Source organism: Equus przewalskii, chromosome 21 (assembly GCF_037783145.1).
Source record: "Equus przewalskii isolate Varuska chromosome 21, EquPr2, whole genome shotgun sequence".
In the NCBI taxonomy this organism is placed as follows: Eukaryota; Metazoa; Chordata; class Mammalia; order Perissodactyla; family Equidae; genus Equus; species Equus przewalskii.
This window is the reverse complement of record NC_091851.1, coordinates 3,908,111-3,920,196: the sequence shown is the minus strand read 5'-3', so window position 1 is coordinate 3,920,196 and position 12,086 is coordinate 3,908,111. Positions and strand designations below refer to the sequence as shown.

At 46.0% G+C, this 12,086-nt stretch overlaps 1 protein-coding gene across 2 annotated transcripts in view; it reads left to right on the top strand.

Annotated features, from left to right (window-relative positions):
- Window positions 1-11,749, top strand: part of KIZ (kizuna centrosomal protein) — a 118,249-nt gene extending 106,500 nt beyond the window's left edge. For both annotated transcript variants that reach the window (XM_070588594.1, XM_070588595.1), the window contains 3 exons: window positions 41-137; window positions 9,424-9,467; window positions 11,600-11,749. In XM_070588594.1, coding sequence (XP_070444695.1) covers window positions 41-137; window positions 9,424-9,467; window positions 11,600-11,703 — 245 coding nt within the window. In that variant the 3' untranslated portion in view covers window positions 11,704-11,749. The remainder of the gene's footprint in view (window positions 1-40; window positions 138-9,423; window positions 9,468-11,599) is intronic.
- Window positions 11,750-12,086: the final 337 nt, after the last annotated feature.

The following is a 12,086-nucleotide window of genomic DNA, read 5'->3' as shown; positions in this document are numbered from 1 at the left end:
GCGTGGTGGCTGACGCTCTCCACGTTTGTGCTTCTCACAGGTCTGAATATTGGCAGCAGTACATTCAAGACAAAGACAACTAACAAAATCGCCTCGGAAGCTAGTTATTCATCTAGCGAAGGAAGTCGTTTGTCAAGGTAAAGTCGTGAAAGCCTTTCTGAATAGCGGCGACAAGATGAGAAATGTCACTGTGTGATGAATTAAACTCCACTGCATATTACTTTGTTTTGTGACTTGATGGAAGGTTATGGTTTGGGATTTTGTTTATCTAAAATAACAGTTGAAACTTTAGTCTACCTTTGAAAATATTTGCACCAGAGCCAAGTATTGTTTTGCAGCTGTTGTTTCCTTGGTTTAAGACTCAATTGACACCTCAGTGAACCACAAATTAGCGTCTACAGCTGCTCGCAGTAGGGCTGCTTAGAGACCACACAATGGAGGGTGTTGGAAAAGGGCAGAGAGAAAACATGAGGCCTTAAAAGAAATAAAGTGGCCTGTTTCTTCTTTCTGAGATGGCCAATATATATACTAGCAATTGCTGGATATTTGTTTTTGTATTCCTCTTTCTTACCAAGTGATGGGCTAGATTATTCTTTCCTTTTCTGATACTTTCTTCCTTATTTTCCTAAAGGACAAAATTTATTTTTTTCACATTTGTTAAACAGTAGCACTTCTTGTAAGTTTTTCAAGCAACGATAAGTGAGTTGTATGCGAGATTTGTCATCAACATAAGATTCTGATCAGGCAGTGGCACTGAGTCACCTGGGAAGAATTTATAGATGGGAATAGAAGCGATCGCCTGCTGAAACGCCTCCCTTTTTGCTTTGGCTAAATCTCTTGTCAAACAGCACAAGTCTCCTTTTGTAATAGCGTTTCTCAGGAAAAAGCTGTCCTTTAGATGACTGCGTCACATGTGAATTAACTGCTTGCCCCGAAGAGATTTTAAAACAGGAACTCTACATTTCTAATGTCACATAAGATAAAATGATTTGATCCAGGAACGTAGTATTTTTTAAGTGAAAAAAAATCCTATTTTCATTTATATTTTGAAAAATATTACAATATTTTTAGGACCTAGAATACATTAAAATAAGATTGATTTTCTGAAATTAAATTCTTGCTTTTAGAAACCTGATAAGTTCAATTTTAGGGACATTTAATTATCAGAAATTATTATTTTAATACCTGGATTTTTATGTTTTTTGAAGGAAGTGAGAAATAATGAATTATGACAGGAAAAGTGTCACAGTATTATATTTTTATGATTATGCTATAAATTCAAATTCTAGGTCTTTTGAAAGAAATTTTAAAAGACAATAAATTCTACAATAAAGTTTTCAGGGCTTAATGTTACCATTTGGCTTAATAATACACCGCTTTAGTTTTTAAAGATTGTTAGAAGTGTTTCCATTATATTTTAGAGGCATTAAAAGACCCAATTCTTCTTAAACTTTTATTTATTTATATTCTTTGGGCAATTTTTAAATACATTCAGAAGGCAGCTGATCCTGGAGAATATTTTCTCAGCCAGATTGTTTCATGCCTTGCATCTACAACTAAAATCGAACTTTTTTGCCCTTTCAATTTGAGGCAGGGGCCTTTTGTTATTACTGTTTCTGCATGAAATTAATTTCCTAAATAAACTACAAGTAATCTTACCACCCCCTTTAAGAAAAAAAAGACAGGTCTTCTAGGAACCCTTGGTTGTATAGATACTTGATCAGATGCAGTGAGGGAAGGCCTGGACGGCGTGCGAGGGCTTGGCGCGCGGGGTGTCGCCGTCTGGGTCTTGCGCTGGGTTTGGTGGTCTTAATGCGCCCCCCCGGGCTTTGGAGAGCCCCGCTTTTGCTGTTTGTGCCTGGATTCACTGAAATTTCTTAGAGGCTTACATTTAAGGATCCCACTTAGTGCAGTCACTCCTTGTGCTTTATTGCCTTTACAAGTGGTCTCGAAACCCAGTACTTGAGAATAAACATAACAGTACAGTGCTGCTGTAGCACTTTTAAAAATTCTTCTTTGCTCTATTTTGTCAGTGAGCTGATGAGCAACCTCAAAAAAAAAAAAAAAGAGACCTTGTTGGACCTAAAAAAAAAATGGCTTCCTCTGATGTCCTAGAGACAATAATTATGATGTGCTAGTTAAGCCCAAACTACAGCTGAGGGATTTTACTTTAAAGCAGCGGCTTGGGCGCAAAAATGCATTTATAGCTCTTTGTCTGCACCTCATTATGTGTGGGCCTGATTCATTAAGTAATTGGTTTGCAGTTGTTTACATGAGTATTAAGGCCTTCTTTTCAGCCGCCTTTGAGAGATACATTGTGCAAATGTTGCCTGTGATGAATGCAGAATGAGGGCCGGAGGGTCCGTCCTATTGGCTAAACAGTGCACTCTGTTGAAAAGCCAGAGAAAGAGATTGGGTGCTGCTTTGCATAGCAATGACTTTCTTAATAAGCGTTACAGATTAATACACACAAGCTATAAAAGATGCAAAGAGATACTCTTAGCACATTTATACATGCTCATTTCATTGTGATGGTGGTGGGGTCTGGGCGCTTTCATATTCCGTTTTTCAGAGCAGCAGCTTCAGTGCATGAGCCGTAATAGAATCCGATGTTTATTGTATTATAAATCACGGGCAAGTAGGCAGATCGGCAACAGTTTATTATTAAAGATTCTTTCAGTGTAAATCTTTTTCTACCATTGTATTTGCTTCAGCAAAATCATTTTGTGGTTGAGTGGGGATGAAAGGCATAATGTACGAAGGAGTGAATCCTAATAGGAAGCCGTTCTCTGAGTAAAGACCACTTGTTCCCTTTTGTTCAGGGGTGCATGCCAGAGCTTCCTCTCCTCTGCAAACATTATCTCGCTTTACCTTCCCCAGGAAGCAGTTTTCACTCTCCTGGATCCGTTTATTCAACAGAGAGTATATTTTAACAGCCTGCCGTGTAACTTCAGTTTACTGGTTGGATCGAGATAACGTTTTACCAAAAGAAAAGGATGTGTGCTTGCAACATAGTTGCCTGGGGGAAAGGTGGCAGAAGTCACCCAGCCACGCACCCTGGCAGGGCCGCCCTGGGTGGCATTCTATGCTAGCCCTGCAGCCGCAGGAGTGGCCAGCGGAGGGCGCCAGGCTGCAGCTGATGCTCTGCTGGGGGCTGTGGTCTCTTTCTTCTGGCCTGGTCACTGTGCCATTTTCCCCTAGGATAATAAGAAGATCATAAGGAACCAATAGTCCAGTGAAATAAAAATGAGGGTTTCCTGGAAGTCCTGTAGGTTCTCATGTAAAAACACCCGTCTCAGTCTCTGGCTTAGCACATCTTCATTCTCCTTAAATTCTACTGAATTAACAACTTCCTAAATATTCCACGTTTCTCATCATAAGCCCGCATACTTTATTTTTTCTGCAGAGCATGAAAGAACAATTACTTGCATGATTAGCTGAAAGGAGGGAGTTAACAAGTTGACCCCAGGCAGCTAAAAAAATGGCATCTGCTGCAGGGCCCTCGTTTAACCATCAGGGGGCGCTCAGACTTTGTCAAATTAAAACCGTCTCAGACTTTGGTTTGCCTCTAAAACGTAAAATTAGTATTTACAGAGATTTGTGGGCATCTCTGGGGGGTTTTTTTCTTTCTGAATTATATTCTACCTTCTATTTTTCAGAAATATGTGTCTGTTTTGAGGAAAAATTCTAGCCAAATATGTTGTCTGAGACATTCAAATCATTAAAAAAATATGGAATTCAAAGTCTGGAGACCACATCTTCTCAAAAGTTAGCTATTTTTCAGGCTTATAATAAGACCCTAGAACTGGAAGGACACTTCCCGCTGGGAGCCCTTCCCCATTGTCCACTACACCATAGACTGCACTTGGCAGGATGCTCAGAATCTCAGTGCCAAATTCGACTGACATGGCCTCAGAGTCACAAGAACTTGGGTAGTTTGTGTATGGGCTGTGAATATTTTTTTCTTAAAAAAAAATGATACTGACCTTGAGGCTGAAAGTTAATGTGTTACTAACATTAGGACATGCCACAGATCGGCTGTTCTCCAAATTGCTTCTCCCTGCAGGGCTAAGATGAATGTCTGACGCCCCAGCTCAGTTGTTTCACACTCGCCACTGTGAGTCTCTCAAAGGCCCCTGTTGCCCGTGCGCCCTCCAGCTCGGCGTGGCCTGCACAGCAGCACCTCCCCGCCTGCTCCCTCACCTCCCCTGCCCGCTCGACAGCCACAGGTCATGCCCTTACAGTGTGCCACGTCATGGGCCCTGGCTTTCATTTCTGCTCTTTTGCTGGAATGCCTCTGCCCCTCTCTGTCATCTGGCTGATGCCTACTAGATTTTCAAGGCTTAACTCTTAACCTTCTAAAAGTTTCCAGCAGAAGATCTGGCCACACAAGATCCCCTTCCTGCGGCCCTGTGGCTGTTTCTGCCATCATTGTAGCACAGGGGTAGAAGCCATATACAGGTACACTCCCCCCGCTGTGAGCTCCTCACTGGTATTGGGGGCTTTTCTCAGTCACAATGCTCAGTAACCGTTGGACTTGGAGTGAATGCGCATCTGTATGTGGCTCCACCATTCATGCAAGCGTTTTTCTTTATAAAAGTCACTTGCACACCTGCCCTCACCTCTATACGGCATCATGCACCTGACCTGCAGGTACTCACGCAGTCCATAAAGTTATCTGCACGAGTGTTCAGGGGAGGGAGGGACACGTGCGCACACAGGTTTTCAAAGGGAGACTCTCGTGGTCCACTTTGATTCCATCCTCTCTGCTCATGCACTCTGCATTGTCAGTTTTCAGGGAGCAGGACCCGGGGGAGTGCACTTGCAGAGTGCCTTGTTGGGGTGCTTACCTGACAGCCATCCTGTCTGCTGCTGAAAGGGCATCTGGCTCCTGGCCCTGAACTTGTCGACGACTGGTGGGCTCTTGGGGCCCTCAATTGTTACCTCCCAATCAGCTGCCGTCAATTCTCAGCCCACTCCACAGTTGCCCTTTTTGGCTTATGCCACAGTTGTTCTTTTGGTGTCTGTCTCCCACACTGGAGCGTGAGAGCCCCAGGGCAGAGATGGAGTCTGTCTGTTGCTGCAGCCCCAGCACAGAGCCTGATGCATCATGTCTCCTGTCGAGTATTCACTGAGTAAGTACATGAATGAGTGAATGAAGGTGTGAACAAGCCATTGCAGCTTAGATGCTCCGCCCGCCCGCCTGTAGAAGGCCTGGAGGCAGTTTCCTGTCTCTGCCCCATCCCCAGTGCTCCCACCACCAGGCTCCTCCAGGGGAAAACTTCCTGTGGCTCAGGCCTGTTTCTTCTCAGTCTGTCCCCAAACCTTACCTTTCTTTGTCGCTCTGCGCCTGAGGACTCATTACCTCTGCTGAGAACCCACGACTGCAGATCACAAAACCAAGCACGTACCTCTGTCCATCCCAAGGCCGTGACGGTTGAGCAGCTCTTCCTGCAGCCTGCTGGCCACGGGCTCTCACGCAGGATTGTCCCTGAGCTTTACAGACACTTAAGGAAGGCATTACTACCCCATTTCACAGACAAGAAAACAGGTGCTCAGAGAAGTAGGGAACCCCAGGGCCGCGCAGTGAGCAGAAGTGGGCATTAGGAGTAGAGTCCGTCTGGCCCCAGAGCTGACACTGTCCCAGCTTCTGAAGTAGCACCTCCCACCAGTAGTCAAACCTGGAACGGGGACCAGTCGTTCTGACCCAGGTTCTCCCCGCACTGCTGTTTGACCACTTCTCACAAGGCCCTGTGGAGACAGGTGTGTGCAACATGTGCATTGTGTAAGTGTCAGTGGGCCAGGAAGAGCGTTTTGTTCAACTTCTGCCCCATCACCCACTGGCTCTGTGTCTTGGGACACATCCCTCAACCTCTCTGGGCTCCACCACCTGTAGAGTGAAGGCACTGAATTGATAATCCATAAATGCTATACTTTAATAATGGGTTTCTTAGAAACCTGTAGGTCTTCCATGTCCCATTTTTGTCTCTTCTTGCTGACACTGCAAAGCAAAACTTAATGCTTACGGAAGTCCTTGCCATCTAATCCTGTGTTGTGTTGACCAGGTGGGCTGTGTAGACTGTTTCTAGCTATGTTAGCCTTTTGCTCATATAAAATGAGCAACTGACAGGTAATTTCTGCTATTGTCGTTAGCACACTGTATCATCGTGATGACACACATGGGTGTTCACTCTGTGCCAGCTGCTGCTCTTAGACTAAAACCTGTTCTGTTAAGACCCTGGCTGACCTTAACTTCTTAAATTTAGCAAAGATGAGAACAAAAGTGACTTTAATTAGAGTTGTCCTAATCTAGTTTATCAATAGCAGGGCAATTTATAAACAATTACCGAAATGCATCAAAAAATAAGGTGGCTTCATGGATAGACAGAGGGAAGATATGCCAAGATGGCGAAATGTTAACAATTGAGCATCTCCTTGGTGGTTCATCATGTTCACTTTACAGCTATGGGAAAACATTACCAAACCTACTAGAAAATTCTGTAGAGATCATTTCCAATTATAATGAGACCAGCAGAACATGGTCACATTTTAATTTAATCAGTTGTCTTTGGTATCTTACCTGAAAATGGGTTATTTTGAAGTAGTCTAATTGTAAACTTCTAGGGGAAAAAAAGGCAGTCTGCTATCCTGGGTTCCAAAAGTCTGCTGTGAAAGACCACGCAGGTGCAGCGTGTGTGGGCCGTGCTGGACAGCAGGCTCGCAAACTGCGGCCCTGGGGCCAAGTCCAGGCTGCTGCCTGGTTCTGTGCAGCCCACAGGCTAAGATTGGTTTTTACATTTTTAAATGGTTGGGCAGAAAATCCAAAGAAGAATAATGTTGCATGATACCTGAAAGTTATGGAAATTCCAGTGTCAGTGTCTATAAGCGAAGTTTGATTGTAATGCAGCCACGACCCGTCATTTACATATTGTCCGTGGCTGTTTGCATGCCACAACCACACAGGGGTTACTTTCACGCCCTCAGGGGAGATTAAGCAGTCAGGTTCCAAGTGCATCTGAGGGAGTAAGGTCACCACATCCCATGGCCTATCAGCTTAACTCTTTCTTGCGTTTCTTGTACTTTCAGAAGTGAATTTGTTTTTCTCTCATTTCCAATAGTAACTAAACAAGTTGCCTCTATCCAGCACTCCAAAGAAAGTTCTCACACTGTCTCCATTGGTCTTGTCTTAGTTTTACTTGTTAGGTATGACCCAAAGAAAGAAATGTTGACCCTAAGAATTGTGTGTAATTAAATCAACCTTGAATTGCAATGTCACATTGATTTGCAGAATGATTCCCCAAGGGGAAAAATAATTGCCCCTTACATTTGAGATGGAGTTGGAGACACCTGAAGGGCATCTTCCACCTTTCTCAGTGGTGAACTACATGCATTTGGTTCTGAAACATGTTTCTTGTAAAGAAAATATGTCTCTGGTAAGAAACTTGAACAACCTGATTCTGAAGTCACATAGTAAGTAGAAATATGCAAATCAAATAGTGTGTCATCAAATATCGATCAAGTGCCTTTAAGCAGAGCCCTGTGCTCAGTGAGGTTCATCACTTCATCCCGCACATGTTCACTGAGCACCCACAAAGTGCAGACAGAGGGATACGCAGGGAAACGAAACAGGAATGGGTGCTGTCCTCGCTGGGCACATGGTCCAGAGGGGAGAGGTCACATACCAGTCACACAAATGGTGTGAAACTGCGACTTTGAGGAGGACTCGGTGGTTGGCTAGGGGGATAGGGGATGGGAAGGCTACAGCAGGAGGGCCCGACGAAGTCTTGGGGATCCACCTTGCAGGCCCTGTTCAGGATTGAGGTCTTTTGCCAAATACAATGGGAAAGCATTGAAGAGTTTTAAGCGAGGAAGTGGAGTGATCAGATTTGTGTTTCAAAAAGCTTACTCTTGCTGCTGAGTGGAAAATGGGTTGTAGGGAGAAGATGGATGTGGTGTTACCAGTGAGAGGGCTGTTAGAAAGGTCCAGGCAAGAGATGCTGGTTTTGTTGACCCAGTGGTGGCAGTGCGTGGGGAAAGAGAGAGGACTTGGGGAAGTGCTGAGAGGTGAACTAGGCAGGACCTGCGGGCTGACTGGGTGCGGGAGGGCAGAGGAGTGGAGAGGGCCTTGGGAGGGACTAGAGGGTTAGGGTGCCACTGGCTGAGACAGGAGGAGGGGCATGGTTTGGCAGGGGAGGGGCCCATGCTGGGAGGATCATGAATTCGGTCCTGGATGTGCGTGTTGACCGCAAGGCACTTTGGAGGCAGCCAAGTAGAGTTAGCAAGTGGGCAGTGCACATATTTCTGGAGCTCAGAGAAGGAGCCTAGGCCATGGGGACTGGCCTGGGCTCACCTGCCTCTGTTCTCTTGCTTGTGTCAAAGACTCCTTACTGCCACATCCCACCGCCTCCTGCCCCTCAGTCCCAGTCTGTGAAAGCAGAGTCCAGGAGGTGCCTTGCTTCCTCAGGGATCCTGCAGCCACCCATCACCCAGCCCGTGCTGTCAGTTCTCCCAGCCACTGGTGCTGTCGCCTCACCCTCCCAGAGTTCTTCTTATTGAACCACAGCTGGCAAATTAGCCTCTCTTTACACTGCACTAGCATTTTTATATTCTGCCTCTCCCCCTAGCATCTAGCCCCATGTCCTCATCAATGGGAGGGGGGAAATGGTGGACAGACCCACAGGAGCATTTAGTCTGTGTGTGTGCGCCCACTCGCTCACACGTGTGCACTTTGTGTAAGGGAGTCTGTCAGGCTCACATCCTCAGTGCCCACCTTCCTGGCAGCCTCCTTGATCGTCAGTTAGCACCAGGCCCTTTCAGGTCGTCATGGGCTGTCCGCTCTTCATGGCCACAGGCCTCTAGTTGGTCCTGTCAAGTAAAGAAACCGGCACCAAGTTTAAGGGAACATAGACGAATATTGAGCCTAGAAAATGAGACCTTAGTGGAGTTTCTTTTACTGAAAAGAAACTGTAAATTATGGCATAAGGCAGATTTTTAAGCCCTGGGTTAACCAGACTTCACCGAAAGGAGAGGAGCACATGAGTTCACAGGGTTTCCTGCATCAGGGGACCAGGGTCCCAGCCATGAGCAGAGCAGTGATGGTCACGGTGGGATCTGGGTGTTTTCTCGGCGTTCTTCCCATCTAAAAGGCCGGAGTCTGTTTTAGTGAAATAATCTGTACACGTAAATGCAAGTGAATACTTTGACGAAAACAAGAGAAAATAAATAAAAATGTCAAGCCATACACAAGCAACAGTTTCTGTTTTAATATCTCCATCAACCATTCAGTATGAACCTAAAGAACGTAAGTATAATAAAAAACTTGGATGATGCTCCTCGAGGGGACTTTTAAATTCATTAAAATTGCAAAAGCTCCTGAAAAGGCGCACTGAGATTCGGGACTTAGATTATTTCTTTATTTTACAGGTGTGAGACTAAAAAGAAACTACCTGTCAATTTCAAGTCTAAAGGTAAGAGAAATAACTGAAGACTAAATTCTCCTGGTGTGTTTTAACCAAAAGAGCCGTGAGTGGCTTTGTGTTCTGCCCCTCGTGTCAGGCCTGCGAGGCGGGCCTGTGGCCACAGGGCGGCCTGCGGGTCCCCGGGCCAAGGGCTGCCTGACGGGGTGCGGGCACAGGGGCCGTGGGCTCAGCACTTGAATTTGCGAGTGCGAGTTCGCAGGAGCTGTTGGCCTCCACATCTCATGGGTCACCCACACCGTGTATTCCACCTTGTCTCTGTCCCGCTCACCGCTTGTGCCCCGCCAGTGCCTGCTGCTCACGACGGGACAGGGCTCTTCCGTAGACTCTGACTGGTCTCCTCAAGCCCAACCGCTCCCCGACTCCTGACTGCCCTCCACTGGCCACCAGCGTCCAAGTCTCGTTTAACCTTCCGTTCCTAGCTAAGAATTGCCAGTGCCTCCCCACTACCTGCAGGATAGAGTCTGTAGCTTTCTCCCTTTGTGGTCTGGCCCCATCCCTACTTCCCATCCCAGTTCTTCCCAGTCTTGTCTTCTTTGGGTCTAGTCACAACTAGCTTTTTCCAGATATACCACAACGTACCTCTCTGCCTTTGCTCATGCTTTTCCCTTTTCCTCAGCGCAGTGAGCTCCTATACATCCTTCAACACCCAGCGCACAGGGAGAATCTAACCCTCCTTCCACACTAACACAGTGGCATATGCGCTGCTGAGCTTGGGCTCTCTCTACTCCTGTCTCCTTAAACCCCATTCCCAGTGGGTTGTAATTGAGAGCATGGGTTTGAGTCAGACAACCTAGGTAGAACTCCTAGCTTGACCACCCACTAACGCTGATGGTGGCCACTTACTTAACCTTTCTCAGCCTTGATTTGCTCAGTGAAACTGACATTAATACCTATCTTACCAGGTTGATGGAAGGATTAAATGGGGTTGTATATAAGAAGTCATCACAGAGCTGACAGGTCATGCCATGTAGATATCGCTGGTCATGGAAATTGTCAATGTAGCAGACAGTGTGCCCCGGCACCTTGGAGGTCACCTCAGCCCAGTGCAGTGACATGCCCTTGGCCTTCTACACCAGGTAGCTGTGTATCTCCACCGGAGGGCTTTCTTTGGCCCCAGGAACATGCTCAGCTCTCACAGGCTGCCCAAAGTGCCGGGGAATTGACCAGTGCCCTGGTTGAGAACAACCCTCAACCAATGAGAGATGGGAGTTGGTGGATAAATAACCCCACTTCCTTACTTTTCTTTGGGATAATTTGAGGAGAGTTCTTCAGTCTCCCAAAGGGCCCCCTGCAGGACTGAGCCCTCATTGTCCACTGCCAGCCCCTGCTCATTAACACCCTCGGTTGGCTTCTTCTCTTCCCTGTGTCACTCTCCCAGCCTCCCCCATATTGTTCCCAGGATCACCTCCCAAATAAACCATGTGTAGCCAAGCCCTTGTCTCAGCATAAACCTCACTGCTGTTCCTCCACCTTGTCTGCCCTGCCTCTCTCTGCTCTCTGAAGACCAGAGGGAGGGCAAAGTGGGGAGCAGCTGAGGCCAGTGGTATCAAGCCTAATAAAAGACCCCAGGTAACCCTGCTTCCATGTTAATCCTGATTTTAAACCCCCATCCTGAAGAGTTAGCTACAAGAGAAGGGAAAAGAAAGTATTCTGTAGGGGCCGACCTTGTGGCTGATTGGTTAAGTTCGTGCGCTCCACCTCAGTGGCCCAGAGTTTCGCGGGTTCGGGTCCTGGGCGTGGACCTAGCACCGCTCACCAAGCCACGCTGAGGTGGCATCCCACCTAGCACAACCAGAGGCACTCACAACTAGAATATACAACTACATACTGGGGGGCTTTGGGGAGAAGAAGAAGAAAAAGAAGATGGGCAACAGATGTTAGCTCAGGTGTCAATCTTTAAAAACAAAAGTACTCTGCAAAGTGTTTTCCATTATAATGCATGGAACACACGGTGAAATGTCTAAGTTTGTGCAGCGTTCACATGCATTCCGGGTGTATCTGTTCGGGTATATCACATGTGTCCCTTTTGCAGGCCAGTGTTCCAATCAGCCAGTCAGCTGATTAAGCTGAGCTAATCAAAATGCAGAGATGTTAAACAACTGTCTGGTTCTCTCTTCCAGCCTTCTGGGGTGAGTCTGATGACAGCAACTCAGAAATTGAAGCCGCTTTACGTCCTGGAAACCAGAACACGTCCACGGATGATTTTGATGATTTTTATGACTAATAAGCTGTAACGTCTGTTGGGAATAAAGACGTTAAACAAACTGAAACCCTGTGTTCATATGTGATGTCCAAAATAAAAATGTCCTTTTAAGTTTTTTAATTGTTTAATATGAAAACTTGGGACCACATTGTTATTCCAGTGAAATTTCATGACATCGATATGAACTAGCATATTCATTTTTAAATGTTATCAGAATGCAAAGTGATTAATGCAATGCCCATCAAAATTCAAGTTGTTTCTGTGTAGAAATTGACAAGCTGATCCTAAAATTCATATGGAAATTCAAGGGACCCAGAGTAGCCAACACAATCTTGAAAAAGACATACAAAGTTGGGGTACTCACACTTCCCAATTTTGAAACTTACTAAAAAGCTGCAGTAATT